The sequence below is a fragment of the Vicia villosa genome, unplaced genomic scaffold, assembly GCF_029867415.1.
Source record: "Vicia villosa cultivar HV-30 ecotype Madison, WI unplaced genomic scaffold, Vvil1.0 ctg.001600F_1_1, whole genome shotgun sequence".
NCBI lineage: Eukaryota > Viridiplantae > Streptophyta > Magnoliopsida > Fabales > Fabaceae > Vicia > Vicia villosa.
The window spans coordinates 92,680-120,278 of NW_026705671.1; the positions used below are offsets into that span (position 1 = coordinate 92,680).

The 27,599-nt window shown below is 33.3% G+C and overlaps 2 protein-coding genes across 7 annotated transcripts; one reads left to right on the forward strand and one right to left on the reverse strand.

Annotated features, from left to right (window-relative positions):
- Nucleotides 1–7,526: 7,526 nt before the first annotated feature.
- Nucleotides 7,527–9,119, reverse strand: LOC131635963 (uncharacterized). Of its 2 annotated transcripts, none has more exons than XM_058906598.1 (4): nt 8,973–9,119; nt 8,346–8,769; nt 7,862–7,954; nt 7,527–7,756 (listed from the first exon to the last, which is right to left on the reverse strand). In XM_058906598.1, exons 2-4 carry the CDS (start codon nt 8,481–8,483, stop codon nt 7,547–7,549), a joined length of 441 nt encoding a protein of 146 aa, XP_058762581.1. In that variant the 5' UTR covers nt 8,484–8,769; nt 8,973–9,119; the 3' UTR covers nt 7,527–7,546. The 2 variants fall into 2 exon arrangements, with proteins under 2 accessions (XP_058762581.1, XP_058762582.1); XM_058906599.1 differs by having other exon boundaries at nt 8,346–8,752; nt 8,973–9,115.
- A 2,424-nt stretch (nt 9,120–11,543) lies between these two features.
- LOC131635964 (uncharacterized) lies at nt 11,544–22,343 on the forward strand. 5 transcript variants are annotated; one of them, XM_058906601.1, is made up of 8 exons: nt 11,544–11,899; nt 14,324–14,442; nt 19,712–19,903; nt 20,009–20,059; nt 20,413–20,464; nt 20,742–20,800; nt 20,988–21,033; nt 22,010–22,343. In XM_058906601.1, exons 3-8 carry the CDS (start codon nt 19,778–19,780, stop codon nt 22,150–22,152), a joined length of 477 nt encoding a protein of 158 aa, XP_058762584.1. In that variant the 5' UTR covers nt 11,544–11,899; nt 14,324–14,442; nt 19,712–19,777; the 3' UTR covers nt 22,153–22,343. The 5 variants fall into 5 exon arrangements, with proteins under 5 accessions (XP_058762584.1, XP_058762583.1, XP_058762586.1 ...); XM_058906600.1 differs by having other exon boundaries at nt 19,720–19,903; XM_058906603.1 differs by lacking the exons at nt 11,544–11,899; nt 14,324–14,442 and adding an exon at nt 19,009–19,130 and having other exon boundaries at nt 19,720–19,903.
- Nucleotides 22,344–27,599: the final 5,256 nt, after the last annotated feature.

Sequence of the window (27,599 nt, forward strand, 5' to 3'; positions counted from 1 at the left end):
ACACTAAAGTTCCTTACATAACAAGCATTGGGTGTGTGACCAATAATACCACAATAAAAACAAGTAGGTTCAAAGTTACTTCTATATCTAGGAGGATAAGATTTCTTCTTAACAAAGTTCTTCCTTTTAGGATAATGTTGCATTACTTTAGGCTTGATCCCTTTCTCTTGAATTGGTTGGTTACTAGCCTTGACAAAGATAGTCTTGTTGGATGTTGGTTTATCAAATTTAGAGAAACCAAGTCCGCTCTTATCATTGGAGTATCTTTGTGTGCTAAGAACATTTTCCAATCCAATTTGCCCTTTTTCATATCTTTCTAAAACACGTTTTAATTGGACAATTTGGAAGGAAAGTGATTCACAATTCTTGCATGCAACATTATCTTCTTGAACACTAATCATTTTTTCTTTGTCATCTTTATGTTCTACTTCAATTATCTTAACCTTCTCTTCTAATGATGATATTATTTTCTTTTGAGATGAGATAGTTTTATAGAGAATTTTGCATTCTTTTAATAATTCTTCTATTGCACCTTGCGCACCATTATCAAAAAGAGAATCATCATAACTAACCTCGCCTTCTTCATCGTCGGAGTGGTGTGATGCCATTAGTGCTAGGTTTGCACTTTCGTCACTATCGGAGTCCGATGAGGAACTTACTTCATTATCTTCCCATGCTATGTAGGCCTTTTTATTTTTGAATTCTCTTTTGCCTTTGAATACATTCTTCTTCGAAAACTTTGGACATTCTGGCTTTATGTGTCCTTGTTTCCCACATTCATAGCATGTAACTTCTTGTGATGAAGTGGATGCTTCTTTATCTTTATGCTTTGAGAATTTCTTTCTTTTGACATAGTTAGTATTATCAATATTATTTTTATTACCAAAAATTTTGCCTAACCTTTTTACAAGAAGCAAGAAGTTTTCATCTTCATCCGATGCATCTTTCATTTTGCTTTCTGTTGAATCTACTTTTAATGCAATGCCTTTGGATTTCTTCTCTAAGTTCTCATGCTTTTCCAATCTTCCAAGTTCTGTCTCATATTCTTGAAGTTTTCCAAATAATGTTGCGGAAGTAAGTTTTGATAAATTCTTCTTTTCGGATATCGCCGTCACTTTTGGTTGCCACTCCCTTGTCAAGGATCTGAGCACTTTAAGATTAAGTTCTTCGGTAGTAAGGGTCTTACCAAGTGCCTTCAAGTGATTTGTCAAATGTACGAATCGTTTTTGCAAATCGAGAATAGTTTCTCCGGGCTTCATTCTAAACAGTTCGTACTCTTGGCTTAAAGTATTCAACCTTGATCTTTTAACTTCAGCGGTACCTTCATGAGTTTCTACAAGAGTATCCCAAATTTCCTTTGATGTTGTACATGTTGATATTCGGAAGAATTCATCCATACTAAGAGCACCATGAAGAAGACTGATCGCCTTTTTGTCAGCAAGAACCCTTTTTCTATCATTATCATCCCATGACGCTTTAGGTTTCTCCGATCCAACACCATTAACGACCGTTGTAGGAACATGAGGACCTTGTAGGACAGCCTCCCAAACTTCTTCTCCTTGTGCTTCTAGATGAGCCTTCATTTGGATTTTCCAAAAGTCAAAATATTCACCACAGAACAATGGAGGCTTGTTGTTAGAACCACCATCTTTGAAAACCGGTCTTTGATTTGCGGAAGCCATTCTGGATCTTTAGGAACAAGTTACCTATAACTTGCTCTGATGCCAAATGTAAGTATAAGAGTGCGCCTAAGAGGGGGGTGAATTAGGTTTTCAAAAATTTAATCGGTTTTATGAGAATATTTCTAATACTTTTTGGTTAAGTGTTTGAAGGTTTTTGTAAGGTTCTTTTCTTTTCTTTGGTAATGGTGATAAAAGCTATAAAGTGCGGAAAAGTAAAGAACGCAACGATATATACTGGTTCCCCTCACAATCCGAGAGTACTCCAATCCCCTTTCAAACACGAAAGAGATTTCACTATAGTTAGAATTATTGTACAAGCCTATGCCTACTATCTAACCTATAGGGTGATCAAAGGTTCTTAACACCTTTAAGATCAATCAACACTAATGTGTATGAAGAACAATCCTCTTCAAACACACCACTTACTTCCAACAATCCTGGATAGTAAGGAGATAATTTTCTTTGAATTTTTACAAGAGATTTAGATGAAGTTTGTATAGCACTATCAATCTTGGATTGATCTTCTTCTTCAAATAAACAATTCTAACAATGAATATAAATGTTCACAATGTATGCATGAAACTTTGAATAGATTTCTCAATGAAAATGTGTATGGAAAGTTTCACTTGAAAATGAGAGTTTATGAACACTTGAGAATATTGAAAGATGAAGAATATGGTTTATGAATTGTTAATGAAGAAGGTGATTTTTGAATATGAAAGATGTGTAATATATAGTGTGTAAAACACCTCTTCAAAAGGTTATTTTTCCATGAAGCAATGCAATGTTTAAAAGGTATAAAGACAATTTCGTTTGAGTGTAAAATGCAATGGAAAAACACACTGGTTCAGTAGGAACCGGTTCCTGCCTGGGACAACCCGGTTCCTGCTGAACGTTACAGCAGAAAATTTGAATTTTGAACGTGGGAACCGGTTCCTGCATAGGGACAACCCGGTTCCCCATAGTAAACCACAGAATGCTGAAATTTGAGAATGCTGGGAACCGGTTCCCCCATAGGGACAACCCGGTTCCTAAAACCTTTATTTTGAATTTTAACTATGAAAAAGGTTTTAAATGAACTCTTTGATATATGAGACTTGTTCATGATTATGATATGCATGAGAGTATATTTTGTGAACAATTATATGTCAAAGTGAGTATTGTTTATACCTTTGCCATTTATTGCTTGATTCTTGAATCTTTATTATTTCTTCAAGACTTTGAAATTGTGTGTTCTTTGCTTAAGACTTGAGATTCTTTTTGCACATCCTTTATGAAAGCTTGATGTCCATATTGTCTTCATCAAAACAAACTATGCTTGAGATGCTTTGCAATTACATTCTCCCCCTTTTTGATGATGACAACCAAGACTTGAAAACGTTTTTGAAGAGAGTTGTTTTGTGCTTTTGAAAAAGTGTTTGAATCAATGCAAGGCTCCCCCTATGTTAGAGACTCCCCCTAAATCCATGATTCCTTGATTTATGGTGATGAGTTTCATTTGATAATTTTAACAATGGCCTGCATTTTCTTTGAAACAAAACAACAACAATACATGCATATCCTTCTCCCCCTTTGTTATTATCAAAAAGGATGGGGAAAAAGAGAAAAAATATATGAAATATAACACAATGTAAAACACCAAAAAGTTAACACACAAATGAAATACTACAAACGATACGAAACGTAGTTTTTTTACGGTTACAACATAAAACAGAAATAGTCCTAAACATCACAAACATGAATGGAACATTGTCTAGAACATAAATAAAAACTTAATAATAAAAAGAAAACATGACATAGAATTTAAAGGAAATAAATTAGTCACTTTCATCCATGTGTTCTTCATCATCATCATCATCATCTTGTTCATCTTCTTCTTCATCACTTCCTTCCTCTCCCTCATAATGAGCTAAGATACGCCTTTGAGTCCGTTGAATTTCCCGCATTTGTCTTCTCATAAGGTTATGCTCATAGTTATTCTCCCTCTTGTTGTTATCAATGGATGTTTGAATAGAACAAAGCTTGGCAAACATCATATCCATTGTGTATCCACCTTCGGGACGTTGAGGATCTTGTGGCACGGCTGGCTCAAAATCAACTTTGTAAACGAATCTACCTTCACGATCCGTAACTATTCCTGTATTTTTAAGAGCGGTAGCGGTGGTGATAGCACACTCTTGTTCATCCATATTTTTCTTTGGTTCCCTTTGGAGGAGAACACCAGCATTCCGAACAATATGAGAGATGGCCCTTGCATAAGGTAAGCCTCCTTTAAGGGAAGCCATAAGCTGCATGTGACGCATAATTGAAAGCGCCCAATTGACTTCAATACCACGCCTTAGAGCAAGCAACACCATCAACTCGATCTCATTGACCCTGGAATGGTTAGAATTCTTTGGAAATAAAACATAAGCAATGATAAGATGGAGCATCCTATCACTCACCGATAAGCTTGAACCGAACATGTTAAACTTGATAGCAAGCTGTTGGCGAACTGACTCGCGTTGAGTTGGTCGGCACATATCCACAAAAACATCAATCTTACTATACGGTTGCCAATCCTCCGGTATGTTACCTTGAAGGAGTACTAAGCCTTGAGATGGAATTCCTAACACTCTTCCAAATTCCTCAACATCTAAGCATATATCCTTATTTGAAACTTTTGACAATAATGTGAAATCATCAAATTCATCGGTTACTATCCTAAGATTGTGGTAAAACTCTCTAACCAAATCCGGATAATAATCACCATGGTCAAGCACAAAATTAGCGACCCCTGCATTAGCTAGTCTACCCGGAAAATTGAAGCTGTGATTAGGGAAATCGGGTAGTTTACCGTATTTTGCCGCAAGGAGTTTTCGACTCCGGATGTTGAATGTGAGTCTCCGACTCTTGACCGTTGGTTGAATCTCTTGAGGATCTTCACTTGTCTCTCCCATTTTGTTCTTTCCTTTTGCACTTCTTGAAACTTTGGGTGCCATTGTTGAAAGGAGTTGAAAGTTAGGGTTTAAGTTGAGGTTTTAGGATTTGGTAAGTGGAGAAGGATTTGAGTGAATTGTGTGAAAGAGTGGAGGATTATATAGTGTTTTGAGGTAGTGGGTATTTAATTTTGATAGTTATGGTGAGATAGTGGAGCTTTGAATTGGGTTGACAATGGAGGTGGAAGGTTGAAGAAGATGAAGATGAATGTTGAATGAGAGTAAATGTGAGTGAATGAGTGTAAATGTGTGGTGTTAAGTGATATAATGTGTATTAAATAAAAATAAGATATAAAAGAAAAAAATATTCAAAACAATACTAGCCACACAATCAATTTCGTAACAGCTAAAAGATAAGCAAAAAACTGGAAAAAGTACGTGGGAAGCATTATAACAACCTTCTTGCTCATCTTTAAACTACTTCAAAGCCATCGATACACATTATCAAAAATTCATTACTAAAACCTCCTATTTGTTGAGAATATAGCAAGTGTGAGAAATAGTTTTACATTAAATTTAGACAACACCTCATAGACAGTATTTAAAAAAAAAACGCTGCTATAAATTCAAACAAAAAAAAAATAAAATTATATATATTAAATTGGGAAAAAAATGCTGCTAACTTTAGAAAGCATTTTTAAAAAACGCTGCCAAAGGGTCATACAAGAGCGCATTTAGAAAGTGCTACTAGAGACTACACTTTAAAAAGCGTTTCTAAAAAATCCAAGGACATTTTCTTAGAAAGTGCTCTATAAAAGCATTGTCATAGGCTAATATTAAAAAATCAAAATAAATAAACATCAAACTATTAATAATAATTAACAAAATCAAAATTAAAACTCTCTTTTCTTTCTCTCTCAGGGTGTGTTTGTTATAAAAGAATTTAAAGCGAGAGAGATATAAGAGAGAGAGAAAGCAGAGAAATATCATATTTCTCTTGCTTGGCACTGCAGAGAAATACAGAAGAGAGTAAAATATGTAGGGTCCACAAACTTTTTCATTCTCCTCATAAATGCGAAGAAAGCAACAAATTTATTGTTATTCCATTAATAGCCTTTATTTATCTTGTTTGATATATTATTTATTTGCATTGTTATGTTTTATTTTTTTAAGCAATTACTTATTTAAAATAGTGGTGTGTTAAAAGATTTAGTTATTAATTTATTAAATAAAAAAAATGAATATTAATTATTTATTTTAAATAATAATTTAATTAAGGGTTAAATATACGATGCCCCCCTGCCACTAGGGCGAGTTTTGATTTTGCCCCCCTGAAGTTTTTTTTTTGTAAACTGCCCCTTATAAAACACAGATTCTATTTTCAGAAGCCCCTATCCCTTGTTTGGCTGACTGGACGTGGGGGATCTGGCTGACTTGGCATTTGAAGTCCTTGTTTGGCTGACTGGACTTGCTTACTTATTGTATAAGATGTTTTAGAAGCCCCTATCCCTTGTTTGGCTGACTGGACGTGGGGGATCTGGCTGACTTGGCATTTGAAGTCCTTGTTTGGCTGACTGGACTTGCTTACTTATTGTATAAGATGTTTAATAAGCAAAAATCAATTAAAAATTTTGCCACAACCAAGGATCGAACCCACCACTGACATGTTAATGAGCAACTCCTCAACCAACTCAACTATGCATTTTCGTTGTAACTACATGTTTTTTATTTGGTTTTCTTATTAATTGTTTAACTGAATAAAAACTGAACATATTAATGTATTTTATACTAGTATGTATACCCGTGCGAGGCACGGGGATAACATATTTTATACTACAAATATTTTATAATTATTTATAATTTATATATATGAAGTTATGGTAACATTATAAACCTCTTTGTTATTAGTAATACATAGAAAAATATCTTTGTTACTTAGAGCACACACAATCCAACTTAAATTAATGAATTTATACGTTAAAAATTGGAGTATTGATGACATAAACCATCTTTGAGGGCGTGCAAGGCGACCTACAACACAGGGTCTCACACTTTTTCATGTTTAAGCTATGGCAAAAAGGGTCTCCGATTATATATTTCACTTCTAATTTACACTTAAATAGGACTCCTTAAAAAATTTGCACGATTCAATTGAAGATAACTTCAACTTCTTACACAGAGCCTCTCAAAAATTTGAGACCTCTAGACAGAAGTACAATAAAAAATAAAACTCAACATAAAAAATAAGCATGTGATCGAAAAAAATAAGATGGGAAAAGTCACTAATCATTAGGATGATTCAAACATTTGCTACTAACCGCATGTTTATAAATTATTGAAAATATCGCTATAGACATCGTTCATGTAAAATCAAATCGGCGCTTGTTGCTTCTCATCATTAGAATCTGAATAACTGAAAAAATAAATATGGTTTTAGATATGTTAGCATGTTAGCTGCATGACTCAAGAATGACTACCCAAAACAAATTAGCCATGATCGCTAAAAATTGCAATGGCTTTAATAATTAATGAAATATGCTCCTGTAGATTAAAATTCAAAAATAAATTGTGCTCGAAATGAAAATATTTCAGCAGTACAAAATAATTTACCGGTTTTCTTTAATTAACATCTATCAAAAATGAATCCAGCTTTCTAAAGGTTTTGCCCAAATCTTATCCCATCACATTCACTACAACATACACCTAATTACCATTAGAATTTCTTTATAACATAGAAATAAGTGGATAAGTTATTAGTAGTACACATGAAATAAATAATTTAACTATTTAATAAGCAATAATTATATAATAATCTTTATTACAAATATTAATTATTTAATATATATATATATATATATATATATATATATATATATATATATATTTCAAATTTAATATTTCTCCAAACATTCAAATTGGACTTACATTCTTACTTATGAAAAGCATTCAAAATACATCACCTACAACATACATATTGTATGCTTCCTGACTAATAATAATAATAATAGTTACACCACTAACTATATTTGCATATAATGATTTTGCTTTCTTATATTGTCCTGGTGGAGCCGAATAGATTACAAATGGCCATAATTTTACAATGAATGAGAGATCCTTGTGGAGATATAAATTTGTTGCAAATGCAACAAAAGTAACCTGTAGAATCAAATGCATAATAGATGATTAGTAGCCCCAGTCTAGTAAATATATATCATATGCATTTATGTTGATTGTAACAGAGAACAATGTGTTTTAGCTAACCTCATAAGTAGTATCGTGTAGTTTCGAGTTTCGGTAGGCATATAGAGAACCAAAAAAGAGAGTTGAAGTAAACATGCAAAGTGGAAGACCCATCTAGAAAAAATAATTCATTTGACACTCAATTACAAAATATGAATAATTTCAAACAATATATGGAATTAAAAAGTGTAAAGTTGTAGTGTTAAAAAAATTGAATCATTCTGAGTGGCATAGACATATCCATAGACATATCCAGGTAATAAAAATAACAATTGCAATTTCATCTATAAAATCTAAGAAAATTGAATCTATGTTGAATCACATCTTTTGTTTCTACACTCAATTTTCATTGAAAATCCATCCATAAAACTTCATAAAACCTTCATACACAGCTTGACAAACAAAAGAAAAAGCATTCATTTTCAATGATAGTAAACATACCAGATTTACAAACATTACATTACAAAGTATTAGTTACAGTATAAAGGAATAAAATATTATGTACCTTTAGAGGGAAAGAGTTGCCGGAAGGTTCTTCATCCAGAAAGGGTATCTTCAACAGAGATGCAGTCTTTTTTTTTCTTTCAAAAAAACAAACACATAAAAAAACCAGTATCAGCAAATTGCAACATAAAAGTATCATGTTTACAATGTATCATAACATATAACATCATAAGCCTTTTCCCTTTCCAAATGTTGTGCAGTTGTAACCTGACTATCAAGCATCTAAACACATAAAAACAATAACAAATAATGTTTTAAAAAATCTATAAATAATCATATGTTTGACAATCCCTGCTCCAAAATATTTAAACAATAATTAATTCCGCGCCTCGCCTAGTAGAAGTAGAAAGACAAATCCCTGCTCTATCAAGAACTGAGTCAAATCTTTTAGTCCAGCCCCCTTCATTCCTGATATCATGAAATGCCTACATAGTTAAATTAAGCATTAGAAGCAATTTTATTTTAAGAATCAGAAAGTGAAATTGTTTAATGTTGTTCACTCCTACTGACCATTGTTTATTCCCCAATTTTACCAGAGATGAAAGAAGTGTGAAATAGGAGAAGAAATTGGTCCTATTTATATAGTAATTGAACTCAGCGGAAATCAACAAAAATTGAATTGAATTACCTGAAAAATTGAAGAAATGACATTGATGATGAGATGAATTTACATTGAGAAACTCAATTTGGAAGTGAAGCGGCAGGGTTGTTTGTATTCACGGGTAGAATTCTAGGGTTTGTATTGAAAAACCAATTTGAAAGTGAACAGACATATTTGTTCTGACGGTCCCAAATAGTTCACTTATGTTTTCAAGGCGTAAATTAATCCATTATTATTAGTATTAATGAATAATAAATAATAAACAATAAAAGAGATTAGTTAGGAACGGTAAAAAAAATTATTCAATAATAAAAAAAATTAAAGAGATTACATTAGATTATGTTTCTATGGCCCATTAATAAATAATAAATAATAAAAAATAATGGATAGAAATTAGTGAAATAATAAATTAAATAATAATAAAATAATAGTAAGATTACTAATAATAGCAACTTTTAAAATGTTAAGAATTCTAAGAAGATGACACTTGGCAAACTTGCCAAAGAACTCATCTTGCTTTATTATATTGTATGATTAGCATAAATAGTTAGTATATTAATATAAAATGTTTTATATAATATTTTAAATTTATAAATTCTTAAATTAATTGTGTTATAATATAAAACGTTATATATAAAAATTAATTGTGTTAAATTTTTAATATATATACTTTTATATATATATATATATATATATATATATATATATATATATATATATATATATATATATATATATATATATATACTTTTAAATTAATTGTGTTATAAATCATTTATAAATATTTTTATAATGATTCTAATATATATTAATTGTGTACAGTTTTTTTATATGTACATTTTGTTAGTATATGTACAGTTTTTTTAATATGTATAGTTTATTTATTTTGTTAGTATATATTATATTATGTACAGTGTTATAATATATAGTTTTTTTATATGTACAGTTTTTTATAATGATTCTAATATATATTATATAAATCATTTAATATGTACAGTTTTAATATAAATATATTTTATATAAAAGTATATATATTAAAACATTTAACATATAAAAGTTAGTATATTAAAACGTTATATATAAAAGTTAGTATATTAATATAAAACGTTATATATAAAAATTAATTGTGTTATAAATCATCTATATATATATTTTTTATAATGATTCTAATATATATTATATAAAACAAACAAAATTATAAATTAATATGTATAGTTTTTTTATATGTACAGTTTTTTATAATGATTCTAATATATATTATATAAATCATTTTATATGTACAGTTTTTTTTTTTTTTAAAAAAAATCATTTTATATGTACAGTTTTAATATAAATATATTTTATATAAAAGTATATATATTAATAGTTTATTATGTTTTATATAAAATCATTTTATATAATTAGTTTTTTATGTAACATATATACTAAATTTTTTTATTTTATATGTTAATTAAATTTAAACATTCAGTATATATATAAAAACGTTAATTAAAAACAATATTAAAGTTATAAAAATTTAATTTATAAAAGAATTATCAATTTATAAAAACCAAAAACTTTAAAAGTTCAATTAGAAAGTACATTAATATATAAAGTACATTAATATATTAATGTTTTATAATATACTAATATTTTTTATAATATATAAAGTACATTTTAAATATACATTAACGTTTTTTTATAATATATTAATGTTTTTAATATGTATAATTATTGTTTAGTTTTTTTAATTATTAATATTAACGTTAATCTATATATTTTTTATAAAAATAGTTAAAACGTAAATAATATATATTAAATTGAGTTTGAAACGAAAAAAGATCAATAAGATGTACTAGTTCAGTTGGTGGGAGATGCATCATGGCATCATGAAAGGACTGGGTTCGATTCCTGGCTATGGCAAAAATTTTAATGATTTTTGCTTAGTCCAGTCAGCCAAACATAGTAAGCAAGTCCAGTCAGCCAAACAAGGAATTCAACTGCCCAGTCAGCAAAATCTCCCACGTCCAGTCAGCCAAACAAGGGATAGGGGCTTCTGAAAACAGAATCTTTGTTTTATAGGGGGCGGTTTACAAAAAAAAACTTCAGGGGGGCAAAATCAGGCAAAATCAAAACTCGCCCTAGTGGCAGGGGGCATCATATATTTAACCCTTTAATTAATCATTTGAATATTAATATTAACTAATAAATAAATGAGTTAAAAGGTAGTGCACTGACAGTGTAAAATAATTTTACACTTTCATCCAATAGAAAGCTATCAATTAACCATGTCATTAAATTATTTAGTCATCCAATAGAAAGCTATCAATTAGCCATGTCATTAAATTATTTTTTAAATTAAAGAGTGGTTTAATTGGATACACGGTGGTGATTGGTTGACAGTGTAAAAATATTTTACACTGTCAGTGCATCACCCATTTTCTCTAAATAAATAATTTAATTTTTTATAAATATTCTTCAAATCAACAATAATTTAATACTTTTATACTTAATCAAAACTTCTCTCTCCCCTATTTCTCTTATCTTTCTTTTATAACAAACAATACTTGAAATCTATTCAATTTCTTTCCTACTTCTCTCTTCCCATAATCTCTCTCACATAATTCTCTCTTCACAAGTTCTCTTTTGCACCAAACACACCCTCATATAGAAAACAAACGAAGGGTTTCGTCGTTGCCGTCTTTCTCTCTCAAAATTAAAACTCTCCATCTTTCTCACTTCGGCCTCCAGCTTCACTTCTCTCCCCGTTGTCGTCTTCCTCTGCCTTCAGCTTCACTTCTTTCGCCATTGCCGTCTGAAGCCAGCCGCCGCTCTGAAGCGCTTCAGAACTGTAAACGACACCGCAAAACCCTACACTCAACAAAAACATTTTACATCTATAGAAAGAGTGGAAGAAGGACGCGCAACATATTACTTACCTTCTTTTCGAAGCACCGTCGGAGTGACTCCGATAGGTATTTTTCTCAAATCCTTGAACAATGGTTGTTTGATTTTGCTCACTGAATTGAAATATTGCATAACATAGATTGTTGTTTGTTTCTCCATTATAATTTCCATGGCCATATGTTGAGGTAAATTTTGTGTTGATATTTTTATTTCAATTTTCGGTTTAAGTATGTGTAAGGCCATTTCGTGTGAGGGGTTCGTTTCGGTGGCTTAACGAGACTCAATGTCTCTGAGTTTGAATGGTAAAACGAGTTTGCACCAGTGCGTGAGGGTTGAGGGTTCCTTGACCCGTTGGTTCCAATTTGGGAGCAGTGAGAGTTTCGTTCTAGAAGGAGATTTCACATAAGTTTATGTTGTTGGTTTTGAGATCAATACGATGATTGAGGATAAAGGAACGGACTACGTCTTGGTTGGTAAAACTTTAAATGAAGATACTAAAATTTCAATATTCAAAATCAATATATCCATGATACAGAGAAAAACTAGCGCTCGTTCTATGTTAGATGAGATAGAAGAACAGTAACAGTAGCCGAACACCGATCTCCTCATGCTGAACAATGCATTAAATTTTCTTATCTTGTTTCTAAGTGTCTCTTTGTTTCCATTCGTTTCTTCTCTTAACCAAGAAGGTCTCTCTTTACTTTCATGGCTTTCGACTTTCAATTCTTCGAACTCGGACACTAGTACTACTTTCTCATCATGGGATTCAGCTCACAGAAATCCTTGCAGATGGGACTATATAAAGTGTTCTGCAGTAGAGTTCACAGAATCCCTTCTAATACCGAATAATAAATTCAGTTGACCAATGACATGTTTACTTGGTCATAATCATTTTTTGTATAATGTTGAGCTTACAGCAAGATACTTAATAAACACATTCTTAATCTTCATTTGTAAGGCTACTCTGGCAGAAAAAGTTACCTAAGCAAAACAACTATTTGTTGATTTTATTGTTATCAATAATGAACCATCACTTTTTAACTTTCCACAGCTGCATGAAATTCTTTGCATTGCCAATAAATTCAGACGCAAACAATGTTTCAAACTAGGAAAAACAACAATTCAATATTTTCTCTGATTACTTGGAGGACCACAATCATTTTGATTCAGATGGGATTCACATAATTGAATTGTTACTATTTATTGTGTGTATTGGCTGTATTTATACATGTCAATATACTGTCATAGCCTTAGCCATAGCCAAACCAGCATTAAAGAAAATATACAGCAAAATTCTTTTGAATTAAGGCTTCAACATTGAGAAAAATCAAAGCAGCAAACAAGTTTTAATAAAAGCAACATTTAGATTTTCTATTATTCACATGGTTTTATCTTTTTACTAATGTTATTCATCTGCACCATGCTGTAATCTTTTCTCGTCTTGTATCTTAGAATGAATGCTTAGTTTCTCTGTTTCCATTATTTGAATTTGTTTTTACTTCTGAACTGTCAGGTTGGATGTAAAATTATATATCAAAATATTTTTGTGAGGGTAAAGTACATGATTTGTTTTAATGATAGATTCTTAATTTTTCATGAAATCAGCTGATTATAGTAATTTCTGGTATGTTTTAAATATGAAATTTGTGTTAAAATGCTTCTAAAAGATTTCTTAGTAGCAAACGGGAAGTTCAACCAAAACCGAGGTTTATTACGTTAATTAGTGACATGTGATTCCCATAGGTTATTTTTGCCTTAATGCTGAGAAAAATAATCCTTAACATTCGGTAATAGAGATTCTTGATAACTTCTAAAATGCCTATGATTTGCCTTCCTTCGCATTGTGTAATAATCAATTTTTAAATTTTTTTAGAGAATAAAGTAATTTATTTTTTATGATGCATAATAATCCATATTTTAAAACAGACATGGGGTTAAGTAATTTTGTATGACTTTTTGCCTCTATTTTGAACTACCTTGTTGACAATTGTCTCACACCATTCTTACAATTTGTAATACCATGACTCATGCCCTCCCTATATATAACCATGTATATCTCGGTCTTTACAATGTATGCGAGATTTTGATTTTGTATGACAAGGGGCATTGATTTTTGTGACTATTTCAAAATTTCTTCCATCTATGTATACTAATTTATTGCAAATCTTAACCACAAATACAAATTATACTTGAGATTATCTTTTTTTCTATGCTTGCTTGGGTGAAGTTTAATTGCAAATCTTAACCATAAATACAAATTATACTTGAGATTATCTTTTTTTTTTTTTTTTTTTATTTTTTTTTTTTATGTTTGCTTGGGTGAAGTTTAATTGATGAAAAGTATCCTGTGATTAATATTCTTCTTAATGATATCTAGATGATATTTGTTGAGGGAAAGTATCATGTGATTAATATTCTTAATGATATCTAGATGATATGTTGTTGAGGGTGAAAATCTGATGCAATTGCTGCCTATATTTGTTTATGTATAGTTGCTGCCTAGATTTATCGTCGTTGCTGCATCTCCGATTTCTCTTGTGAAGAGTGAAATTCTAATCGTTTCCAAGAATCTTACATTGTGTGGTTCCAGAAGTTGTTGACTTCTATACAGGTAATTAATTGTTCTTTTGCTATAGTTGCGTGAATAATTATGTGTTTTTGTTTAGCTTACTTAGTAAAACCATGGATAAAAAATGGATGTCTTCCAATGGATTGTCAAAAGAGTATGAGAATGAGGTATTAGAATTCGTTAAGTTTGCAGCTGCACACGCCAAAGACCCCAGTCGAATCAAATGTCCTTGCTTAGGTTGCTGTTATATGCGTTGGATTGACGCAGTTGGGTTGAAATTGCATTTATTGAGGCATGGAATTGATTGAAGTTATACATGTTGGATATATCACGGTGAGATAAGTTACGAGAATATTGAACTGGGGGATAATACAACCTATGATTCAATCGACAATGGCACAGATATATACGATTGTGATCGAGTCGAAGAGATTGCACAAGCACTTGAAGAAGATCTTCATGATTGTCCCAAAATGTTTGAGAGGTTGGCAAGCGATGTAGAGAAACAATTGTATAAAGGTTGCACTAAATTCACAAGATTGTCTGCGGTATTAAAGTTAGAATAATAAAGTCAAGAGAAATGTAAAAAGTAAATCCAAGAATTTGTCCGTTCCACACCTTCGGGTATCGGAGTTAGAACATGAATGTGTTCGAGGCCAGTATGAAGATGCCCTTTGAAACTATCCAAGGTGTGCTTAGTCGGAACCACCCGTTCAACCCGTTTCTTCGATCCCTCGCGAAGGATTTTTTACATAATTTCCGCAGACGAACCGATCTAGAAATGGAGGACTCAGAGCCACACCAAATTCAGCACTCTACAATCGAGGGAATTTTGGAGGATACATATGGAAAGCTGTTTCGTAATGTTGATAAGGTCTAACGTACGAAGGCAGTAACATCTCCATTTTCTTGGTAAACTTTTGTTTCAAAGTAACTACATCTTCACAGATGGTTCGACTAAGGTCATCAGGCCTATAGACAGTTTCGAAGTACTTTTGGAACACTTGAATCTCCTTGGTATGGGTAGACATACCTTTCTTGAAGCGCTCCTTCTAGAGGCAAAAACATGAGTCAGATGATTGACGAAATTAGTACGTCAAAGATTTCATTGGTGTAATAACTTGTCCACCAGTCTGAAAACTCCTGAGTATAGTAAAAGGATGGTTGGAAGGAAATATGTGTGAGAGAAGTGACACCAATGTATCGAGTTGTTTTCTTTTTGAATCCTTCATCAGTAGAAAACATGTTGTGAAGACACATGTGGCCTTTCTTTTCATACCGGGGTTTTGGCTTTAACTGAATGAGTCTGAATTGTCTGGAGAAAAAGTTTGGTTGATAACTGATCAAAGCATAATGGCTTTTCGAAGGCCTCAACCTATGAGCCAAAGCTTGGGTGTTAAAAACGCCTCCCAGATGGCTGTCGATTCTGCCTGTTGATCTGATGAAGGAGCGGGGAATTCTCTGGTGAACCATTATGCTCCTCGAGTTCTGTTAACAAATAGGGCCATCGATGGAGTGAAGTTGTATCGCTTCGCGAACATCATCACATATGATGTGAAGGAGAAGAATGAAGAACTTTTGATTGCTCAAAGACACAAAAAAATTGGGAAAAGTATTGCAAAGAGGAAACTACGTTATTTATAGGAGGTAAAAACCAACAATTATGCTTTTGCAAATTTAAATGTAAAGAGTTAGTGGGGCACTTGTAATTCCTTGAGAGGTGGTGCAGACAGTTATACAATTTACCACTTAACTCCTAGACATTAGGAGTAATCATTATGCAGACTAGTGCACATCTCGATGGGACGTTTAGAGGCATGGTCATTATGACCATGACGTCATGAGTGAAAGGACGTTGAAAGGTCCATACGTCGAACTTAGAAGTTCCCAAGAAATGCCCATTTCTGCAAGGATTTCGAAATAGACATTTATTCGGGGCAATTTGTTAGCTACGAATTTCGACGGGTAAAATAAGATGAAGATTATTAGAGAGAAGTTATTTTGAAGAGAGATATGAAATCCATCTTATGAAGGCTATTAAAAATATCAAGTAGATGAAGAGGTTTTTATCTTGTCAAAATGCTAATCGAAGAAGGTATCCTCGAAGGCGAAGATAAAAACTTAGAATATTTTGGAGCTTTTTTAGGATAAGCTTCGACGGTCACGTTAATTGAGTTTGGCGCCTCAAATAGAAGAAGATTCAAATTCAAATGATTGATCTTATCCAAAAAGGACACATGGAGGCCTTAGAGATCGAGGAGCATGCAAGCGAAAGATGAGGCATTCCATTCGGAAAAGGTCGTTAGGGTCAAATTAGTATAAATTAGAATCTTAGCGTTAGATTTTAGCGTGTTCAAGCTGTACAAATCCTCAATTATACTCAAAGTATTAAAGCGTATCTAGAAATGAGTGGTGAGAAATGTACGTATGAATTACCACCATTTTTAATTGAATTACAAGTCCTTTACCAGTTTTACCTTTATCTTCATTAAAGCCTTTTTATTTTCTTTACCTTTCAAGTCGAAACTTTTATTGTTTCTGCATTTACTTTATACTTTTTAAAAGCATTCCTTTTTACTTATAAATTGACCACAAACAATCAAAGAATGAACACAACACCAACATCAAAACCTAAACCATGTCCTAGGATCAATCTAGTCGATCATGCGAACAACTAGAATATAACTATTTTGGAGGACTAGCGTTTGTTTACGAATTTTAAAAGACTTTCATCCAACAAATTTGACAGGAAAATGAATTAATAATACTGATATGAAAGTTTCTAATTCTATCTGTAATGTTTATGTTACAGTTGTGGGGAAATTGAAAGAAACATAGTAGCATAGGAAAATTCAAGAGATAGCTTATGATTTTTCTTGCACTGCCTTGATTTTGTCATCTTAAATGGTAATGATTTTTGTTTAATAGAACAAAAAAATCCCACTCAACTTCTTTTTTCATTGCATTAAGTAGTTGCAGAGTAATAACATAAAAAAATTACAACTCTACAACCAATACCCCAACAACTCTAGATTTGGAAAGAGTTCCTTGGGTTGATCCATTGGAACCATGTGACCCGCATCACCAACATGCTTTTATTACACAATACCAAGTAGTTGTAGAGTAATAGCTTGAAGTGATTATAACCCTGCTACCAATACCCCCAACAACTCTAGATTTTGAAAGGGTTCCTTGAGTCCATTTCTTCAACATTTCTAAAAAAGCCTTGGGCTAGTCCATTGGAGCCATGTGACTCGCATCATGTAACTGTTTTTTTGTTACACAATACAAAGTAGTTATAGAGTAATAGCATGGAGAGATTACAACTCTACAACCAATACCCCCCTAACAACTCCAAATTTGGAAAATGTTCCTTGAGTCCACTTCTTCAACGTTTGTAAAGAAGCCTTGGGCTGGTCCATTGGAACCATGTAACCCGCATCATGAACATGTTTTTTGTTACACAATACCAAACTAAGTCAGGATTTATCAAGCAATGTAGGATTACATCTAAATGACAATAACTCCCCAATTAAAATAAGTTTGTATTATTCCTAACTTACAAAGAAGTTCTTACCATTGATATTTCTCATCTTAAGGAGGTTTTTAACCCCCACAATCTAACACAATTTTTAAGCATCTTTTTCGACCTGCCACTGCTATGTGTACGCTCAGTGGCGTGCCACGTCATCTTCTGTTATGGGAAGTTGATGGGAGAGACTAGAATTGTGTACGAAAAACTTTAGGAAGACCATTATTTGTTTTTTTTTTATAAAAACTAAAGTTGAATGATGAGTTATTTATAACAATGTTTTTAAAATTAGACCGGACATTAAATCAATAAAATATTCGGATCAAGGTTCAACCGCAATTGAATCTTGAATCCGATATAAATAAATAAATAAATAATAAAGGGTTAAGGATGTTTTAGGTCCCTATAAAATTATCCAATTTTGTTTTTGGTCCCTATTAAAAAAATGACATGTTTTGGTCCCTACAAAATTATTATGCACGTAGTTTTAGTCCTTACTGTTAAACCGATTTGTATTTTTGAATGATTATTTTACAGACATGTTTAAAACGTTATAAAAAGTTCTTCGAAAAAAAAGAACTCGAAGTTAAATTTTTAGTCGAGATTTGTATTACTTTTATCATTATCTTTTAAAATTTAAAAAATTTATATTTAATTCTTCTCAATTTAAAAAATTCTATAATTTGGTAAGAAATATTTTATAGTATTGTAAACACGTATACAAAAAAATTATTCAAAAATTTAAAATTTAAAGGATAATTAAATAGTTTTCAAAATTTCTAAAAATAGCAGGGACTAAAATTGAATGGATAAAAATTTTATAGGAACTAAAATATATCATTTTTTTAATAGGGGCTAAAAATGAAATTTGAAATATTTATAGGGACTAAAAACATACTTAATCCAATAATAAATAAATAATTAAAAAACATAAAAATGACAAAAATAAATAAATTTTAAAAAAACTTAAATAAATAAGAATGCATAATTTCTCTATTAGGCCCAATAGAAATCTTGATGAAAAAAGCCCGATACTTGTTTTTAGAAGAAACCCTAATTATGGTTCTCTTTTCATTTACTACCCTTGTCCACACGAGTCAACCGCCAGTTCTTCATTGTTTTTTTCTTAAGACTTTTCAAATCGCCACCTATTCTTCATTTTTCTTCAGTTTTTCGGAAAATATTTTCTTCATCCAAGGTAGGTAAAGGTAAAAAAAACACAACTAAGCACCCACAGTTTTCTTAAAACCGGATCCGGTTAAGGCCGGTTCAAATAGATTAAACCGATTTTTTCTCGGTTTTCCTGACTACTGGTTGCGTAAGCCTGTCCGGACAGATAATAGTTTTGGTTTTCGGTTTAATTGGTTGAGCCGACAAGTTCGGTATGGTTGCTGTTTAGTTTATTTTAATCTCCATCATTTTTCCCTAATTAATCTAGAGTTTAAAGGTAGTGCACTGACAGTGTAAATAAACTTTACACATACATCCAATCAAAATGCTTACACTTGCCATGTCTTATTAGTTTTTTTAAATTAAAATTGTGTTTTAATTAGATACATGGGTGTGATTGGTTGAAAATGTAAAAATATTTTACATGGTTGCATATCCCTTTTTCTCATTAATCTATACATCCAATTCATTCAACTTCCATACAAAACAAATTATTTAACTAAATATCAATATTCTTTATATTATGAAAATGATGTTCTCTTCTATATAACCTAAATTTCAACTAATTATTTATTACTTAACTAAAATATTCTAAACCTATATATTAAGTGAATCAGGTTCCGCCAGCAACACCGCTCAACGTAACAGCACCGTTTCCAAATCCTTGCGAAGAGAATGGGTACTAGAGAAGTGTACGAAGAGAAACTGAGGAATGGAAATCTCCACCACGATCCAACCATAAACCCGGGCCTTGGTTCTGCTCGTTGCCCTCGTTGTCTATCTCTTCTCAATCCTAATTCCGTGAGTTTTGTCTATCTTTCTTCTTATTCTTTATCTTGCGGATAAGGTGTTTGATGATTTGCTTCAATGAAATTGACTCTGTTGTGAAATCTTGTGATTATTTAGGAAAGAGGTGAATGGACTATTACTCCCGTCTTGCACGATGCCACCGCTGTTGTGAGTATCTATCTCCCTATAAATTCGTTTTGATTTGTGTTTAGAAATTTTTAATATTCTATCTGAGTTAAATTGAGAGAATTTGAAATTTAGCTTATTGGTTGTGTTATTGAACTCAAATTCTAATAATATATTTATCTATGGATACTGGTTTTATGTTATTGAATTCAAATTCTAATAATATAGTTATCTATGGATACATGGTATGGACTTGTCAACACCGGTAATAATTTGAAAACTTGTGATGGTGTCATGGACGCATGTTCGACACGCATTCAATCTGAGTTTCAATGCTATATAGATTATTATTGTATGAGTTCTCTTGTGCTTATTTTGAGCTTTTGGTTGAATAGGTTGGCTCGGGGTTTGGCGGAATGATTAGTGCAGTTCATGGTTTGAATAGAGGTAATTTTTGTTTGGTTTGGTTTTCTACTTAATGATGTATGGATTGAGTTTAAATGTGCTGATAGTGTTGGTAACTAAGTTCTTATATAATATCCGTCGACAAGAAAGTGTTGTGTTGGTCTTTACCTTAAAATCATCCAGGTCATTTAGTTGTAGGAAAAGCTGAATATTTTTTTGCTTCCTAAGGCGGCATGTGTTATTTACTCTGATAATGGATTAAAGTTAAATCCAAATACATACTTTGTTTAAGATATTGCTCTTTTATATTTGGTTGTAGGGTTGCCGTATCTTCAAAATCGTCTGAAAGGACCAAAGTGGCTGCCGTTTCTTGTTGGGGTATGTAGACCTTTATTGACTTGAGTATTTTACAAATTAAAATTACGTAAATTTGTGCTTGTGGATTCCGATGTCTATGCCATAGTAGTTGGTTTCATCTTCACGCATTTAAACGTTGAGATAATGTACAAATATAGAGATTGATTGTAATTTATATCTGACATTCTTTTCTAATTTGTTCCCATAGATCCCTCCATTGTTGATATTTTCAGGAGCAAGTGCTGCATTTGGAGGTAATTCTGATTCCATACCTGTTTATTACACTTTTTACTGCCTTTAGTTTTAACACCTAACTCAGCTGAATGTTTGACAACTTCTGTATGATAGTTGTAGAGTTGCTTCACACTTCATAAAATGTCGAGTTTTAGGCTATGTTCCCCTTTTTTGTTTTTTGAATCATGTTCTAGAACGTTGGCCATGATTGTACGGTGAGGAAGATTTTTTTCAAAACTTGTTGGTTGGTGTTAGGGGTGTAACAAGGCTGACTAATCAATTGGCCCACAATAGCACCAAGGGCCCCAGTCAATGATTAGTTTACAGTAGGAGGGGTAAGAGAGATCCTTATAGAATCCCATGAGCTTTCAATGATTGTTGCAGGCCCTTGGAGAGAGACTACAACCGTTCCCTCAATATATGGGGTTGAGTACCAGTGTGAGGAGCCTTGCTCTGTGTCAGTTAAAGTGATGCCTTCTCTGTAAATTCCCTCATAATTTAATATAATAAGCAGTCTGAATCATTCCCCTCTTTTTACCTTTACTCCCTTCTTTCTTTGCTGGTTTCTAACAGTCGGCCTTGATGTGAGACTTTTACACGGAGGCTGCCGACCAACAATGACCATGCATGGAAATTATGGTGCTGCTCGGTGATTCCGGCAGAAATGTTGAAGTATCTTAAGTTATTAGAAAATATCTTTAATATATTATATTAGAGTATCTGAAGTTATTTCTTAGTATTAATTTATAATTTTGAAGTATCTTGGAGTTTCTCTTAGGGTTCTACTTTAGAAATTAATAGCTATGCACTAAAGTTGTAAAACTCTTTTACATGTGCATCCCATCAAATCACATGAAAGTGTTATTTTTATAGATCAGTTGCTAAAATATCTCCACAAATATCACTTTAAGTTGTTTAAAGTCTTGTACTTAGTTGACTATACTATAATATTTAACTATCCATTAATAATATGGTTGGTTACTTGTGAAATTTCAGGTTATGTGCTTCCAAAGTTTGCCCAACTCACTGTGACATCATATTATGCAAGCTCAAGTGCATCCCATTATGGAATCTCACTTCTCACCCGGCATATTGAAGAGAACTACAATTCCAATAATCAGCATTTTAAGCGACTATGATGATTCTTTTCAGGTGCTTTCACAAGCATGACACATTACAATGTGCAATTTTGTCTATTTTATTTTTTGATATGTGCCTTTCATGTACCTTCCTTCTTGTGTATGGTTAGGAGTTATGAGGTATAAATCAAGATTTTTTGTTACTCCCTCTGGAAACAATTATAATGTAAATAATAATGATTTATAATTTACTTTCAATTAGCAATAATCCATTTTGGACAGTATTGAGTGCTTTCCAAAACGGGTTATTAGTTTATATGAGAAAGAAAACCAACAAAATTCAGTCAAACATTGTGTTTTAAGGAAATGAAATACTACCTGAGTTTTTAGTTTATATACGTGTATGAAGTAAGTATACAGTACATTTAGTTTTCAATGGAGCCATTCGGGTTGATAGAAAGAGGAGAGTATGGTTAAATGGTTTGATATGATAGGAAGTTTCAAAAACAAAGTACATTATATCTTCTTATCTACCTGTCTCCATTATGATTTCTCTTGGAGGTCTTGTGGCACGGGTATTCTTGCATGATTATTGAGCGTTTCTACAAATCAATTCAAATTTTTAGTATCATCACTTGCATGCTTAGTTTTTTTAGGAGCTTACTTATTCTAAGAATGGAATTATTTTGTTGGCACGGGTATACTAGTTAGTTCTTGGAAGGTTGTTTTTTTTTGTATATATTTCTTTCATGTGCCGAATTATTTCATTTTGATGCGTATTTAGTTTGTTTTAGCCTATCTCCACGTAGTGGTAGTGGGATAATGGTGTTGCTTAAGGGGTTACCCTTTCTATAATGGTGTTGCTTAGTGGGATAATAGTTTGTTTGTATAGAATGCTAGACACTATTCCTTAAGGGGTTACCCTTTCTACATTTTAGGGTCACTCATATCTTTGAAAATTCGAGAATGTCTTTGTTGTGTCCTGAGATTGTTGGTGCACAAGAATAAAGATGATAACAAAGAGAATGAACAAAAGGAATAACGGCGCAAAAGAGATGAGAGAATAAATGTTGTATATTCTACTACTTGTGTTGTTAATAAATGATAGCTACTACAAGACTATTTATACAATAGAAAAATTGCCACCTAAGCCCTAACAGACTAAAATTAGTGAACAAGTTTAAGTACAAACAATACAATATTATAAAGTACTAAAGTATCCTTACTAACTAAATAGCTAAGCTAACAAGACCCAGAAGGTAGAACTTCTGGTCAACACTATCTTCTGAGTAACCATCAGAAGATCAACCCACATCAGAACTTCTGATGCTCATCTTCTGAATATTGAATTACTCTTCAATATCATCCCTTAATTCATATTCTTCAATCAAAACTGACAACGCCAATTCCATTCCTTAAGAGCAGAAATTGATCCGTCTTGATTGCCTTCGTCAGAACATCTGCCATCTGCTTCTGGGTGCTACAGTGTACAACTTCCAATGTTTCATTCTGGACTTGGCTTCTCAAGAAATGATACTTAGTCTCAATATGCTTGCTTCTTCCGTGTAACATTGGATTCATGGCAAGATTGATTGCAGACTTGTTATCAATCATCAGCTTCAGAGGCTTCTTAACTTTAATATTCAGATCTTCTAATAAGTTCAGAAGCCACACAGCTTGACATGCAGCTACAGCTTGACATGCAGCTACAGCGCCAACAATGTATTCAGCTTCACAGGTTGATAGAGCAACAACAGCTTGCTTCTTGGAACTCCAAGAAATAGGACCTCCCAGAAACATAAACAAATATTCAGAGATACTTCTTCTATCAACTCTGTCTCCACACAATCAGAGTCAGAGTAACTAAATAACTCTGATTCTTCCTTTCTCCCAGAAGAAAACAATATGCCAAACTTCAGAGTTCCCTTGATATATCTCAAGATTCTGGCAGCAGCTTGGTAATGAGACCACTTAGGTTTACTCATGAACCTACTAACCAATCCAACTGCATAGCATATGTCAGGCCTGGTATTACACAAATACCTCAGAGAGTCCACCAGCTGTTTGAAGATCGTAGCATCAACATCTTCACCTTCAGAGTCAGAGTCCAACTTCTGATTCGTTTCTGATGGTGTAACAGCAGCTTTGCAATTCTCCAACTTGAATTTCTTCAGAAGTTCTAACTCATACTTCAGCTGATGCAGAATGATAGTACAAAATCTCCATCCCTAGAAAATATGACATTTTTCCAAGGTCTATAATCTCAAACTCATTCATCAGCACCTTCTTGAACTTCATTAGATCTTCTGGACAACTCCCTGTAAGCAATATGTCATTAACATAAAGACACAACAGAATCATATTGCTTCTAGAATGTTTCACATAAACTCCATATTCCATCTCACACTTCTGAAACCCTTGCTTCTTGAAAAATGAATCAATCTTCAAATTCCAAGCTTTGGGTGCTTGCTTCAATCCATACAGAGCTTTGTGTAATTTGTACACCATCCCTTCCTGATTCTTTTTCACAAAGCCAGAGGGTTGTGACACGTATACCTCTTGTAATGGACCGTTCAGAAATGCAGACTTTACATCCAGATGCATCAAGGACCAATTCCTATTTGCAGCTAACGCAATCACCAGTCTGATTGTTTCATGTCTAGCTACAGGAGCAAACACCTCAAAGTAATCTAGCCCAGGTTTCTGAAGAAAGCCTCTTGCCACTAGCCTCGCTTTATGTTTACCAACTGATCCATCTAGCTTCAGCTTTACCTTGAAAACCCATCTGACGCCGATGACTTTCTTCTTTGGAAGTTCTGTCAGCTTCCAAGTCTTGTTTCTTTCTATAGCCTCAAGTTCTTCTTTCATGGCATTCAACCAGACTTTCTTCTTGAGCGCTTCTTCAATACCCACTGGTTCAGAGTCTACTAACATGGCACACTGAATGACATCTCCCTCTGAGTCAACTTTTGTGTCTTGTAACATGTCAAAATCTGCAAACCTTCTTGGTATAGTTCTGACTCTTTGTGGCCTTTGAGCTACTTCAGAGTCAGCTACTCCAGAGTCACCACCTTCATGATCGTTTTCAGAAGCTTGTCCTTCCGACTCTTCATCTTCAGAGTTTTCCCTTCCAGAATCATGATTACCACCAGACTCTGGATCATCATCAGAATCTGGATCAGAATCAGATTCACCATCTGACTCATCTTCAAAAGACTCTTCATCTTCTGACTCCAACTTTTCTTCAAAAGTTATCTCTACATCAGAAGTTGGTTAAGACTCTCTCCAATCCCAAACTTCTGATTCTTTCACAATAATGTCTCTGCTGACTTCAACTTTGTTAGTCTCTGGACAATAGAGCTTGTGTGTACCTGTACTGTGGTACCCCACCAATAACATCACTTTGCTCCTATCATCCAGCTTCTTCCTTCTAGCTTCTGGAACGTGTTTGTAACACACAGAACCAAAAACCTTCAGATGACTAACACTTTGCTTCTCCTTAGTCCATTTCTCTAAAGGAACAATTTCCTTCAGCCTCTTCGTTGGACACCTGTTGAGCACATATGCTGCAGTAGCAACAGCTTCTCCCCATAGATTATGAGGAAGCTTCTTCTCTTTTAGCATACTTCTCGTCATATCAAGTAAAGTACGATTTCTACGTTCAGCCAGACCATTGTGTTGAGGAGTATAAGGAGCAATAACCTCATGCTCAATTCCATTATCATCACAGAACTTCTGGAATTCTGTAGAGTTATACTCACCTCCACCATCCGTTCTGAGAATCTTTATCTTCTGACCACTCTGCTTCTCAGCCTTCACCTTGAACTTCTGGAATTCTGTGAACACCTCAGTCTTAAACTTGATAAGTGTTACCCACGTCATTCTTGTGAACTCATCCAGAAAAGACACAAAATACCTATTTCCTCCAAGTGAAGGTTATGGAAATGGTCCACACACATCAGAGTGCACTACTCCCAGAGCATGCTTTGCTCTTGGAGCAACTTCTGATACATATGACAATCTGGGTTGTTTGCCTTTCATGCATACCTCACATGACTTCTCAGGCTTCACAATCTTAGGAATGCCATGTACGAGCTTCTTAGAACTTAGATGTCCCAGACTTCTATAGTTCAAGTGCCCCAACCTCTTGTGCCACAACTTACTATCACCTTCTGAGCCTTCAACACTCAGACACTCTGTTTCAGTTGTTTCTACATTCACCTTGAATGTTCTGTTGCTTCCCTGTTCAGATTGCATAATCAACTTCTGATTGGAATCATACAACTTCAGGAGGTTGTTCTTCATAACAACTGAGAAACCTTTCTCAATGAGTTGACCCACACTCATCAGATTGCTTTTGATTCCAGGAACATACCAAACATCTTTGATCATAACATTCTTACCATTCTTCACTATGACTTTGACATTTCCCATACCTTATGCATAAAGGTACTTGTCATCAGCACATATGATTTTTGTCCTCCTTTCAGAGTCAAAATCTACCAGCCATTGTTTGTTTCCAGTCAAGTGATTTGAACACCCAGTGTCCATATACCACCACTCTGACGAACATCTTCCGTCAGACTCTGAAGCCATCAATAGCATAGGTTCTTCATTTGAACCTCCTCTGGCTATATTTGCTTCTTCTGATCTCTTTCCTTTGTTTGCCAAACGGTCTCTAGCAAAATGGCCAAACTGTTTGCAACAGTAACATTGAACTTTCTTCTTATCCTTTCCCTTCTGATATCTCTTCTCATCAGAAGTTGAGGCTTCCTTCTGGAATCTATCACCACGTCTATGCTTTTGGTCCTTCTTGACAAAAGAAGCCTTCAGAGCTTGCTCAACTTCTCTCTCAGAAGTTCTCCCAGTCAGACTCAACTCTTGTGCTTCTAAACTACTTTGCAACTCTTCTATTCTCATGGTTTCCAGATCTTTAGAATGTTCAATAGATACAACAATATAATCAAATTGAGGAGTAAGTGACCTCAATATCTTCTCTATGATTACTTGTTCAGAAAGAGTTTCTCCACAAGCCTTCATCTCATTAGGGATCAAAATCACTCTAGAGATATACTCAGAAACTTTCTCATTGTTCTTCATGTTGAGATTCTCATATTGCTTTCTCAGGGATTGAAGCTTCACCTTCTTCACTGATACGTCACCACCGTAACACCTGACCAGTATATCCCATGTCTCCTTTGGCGTCATAGAATCAACAATCTTCTCAAACACATTCACATCCACACACTGATGGATGAAGAACAACACCTTTTGATCTCTCTTCTTCGTCTCTCTCTGCGCTTCTCTTTGTTCTTCCGTTGCATCCGCTGCAACCGGAACATATCCTCCAGTGACAAGATCTAGAACATCTTGAGCACAAAATAATACACGCATTTGAATCATCCATCTATTTCAGTTTTTGCCATCAAGAACTGGAAGTTTGGTATTCAAGTTGCTTCCACTCATCTTTAAACTTGTGCAGAAAAATAGATTTCACTCACACTCAC

Bases quoted from the DNA above. Each gene is read 5' to 3' on its own strand.
- LOC131635963 (XM_058906598.1), bottom strand. From the start codon at position 8,483: ATGATACTTTTATGTTGCAATTTGCTGATACTGGTTTTTTTATGTGTT. The intron at 7,955-8,345 runs GTACATAATATT...TATTTTTTCTAG, and splicing joins GCAACTCTTTCCCTCTAAAG to ATGGGTCTTCCACTTTGCAT. The intron at 7,757-7,861 runs GTTAGCTAAAAC...TTGATTCTACAG, and splicing joins TACACGATACTACTTATGAG to GTTACTTTTGTTGCATTTGC.
- LOC131635964 (XM_058906601.1), top strand. From the start codon at position 19,778: ATGGGTACTAGAGAAGTGTACGAAGAGAAACTGAGGAATGGAAATCTC. The intron at 20,060-20,412 runs GTGAGTATCTAT...TTGGTTGAATAG, and splicing joins TGCACGATGCCACCGCTGTT to GTTGGCTCGGGGTTTGGCGG. The intron at 21,034-22,009 runs GTAATTCTGATT...GTGAAATTTCAG, and splicing joins AGCAAGTGCTGCATTTGGAG to GTTATGTGCTTCCAAAGTTT.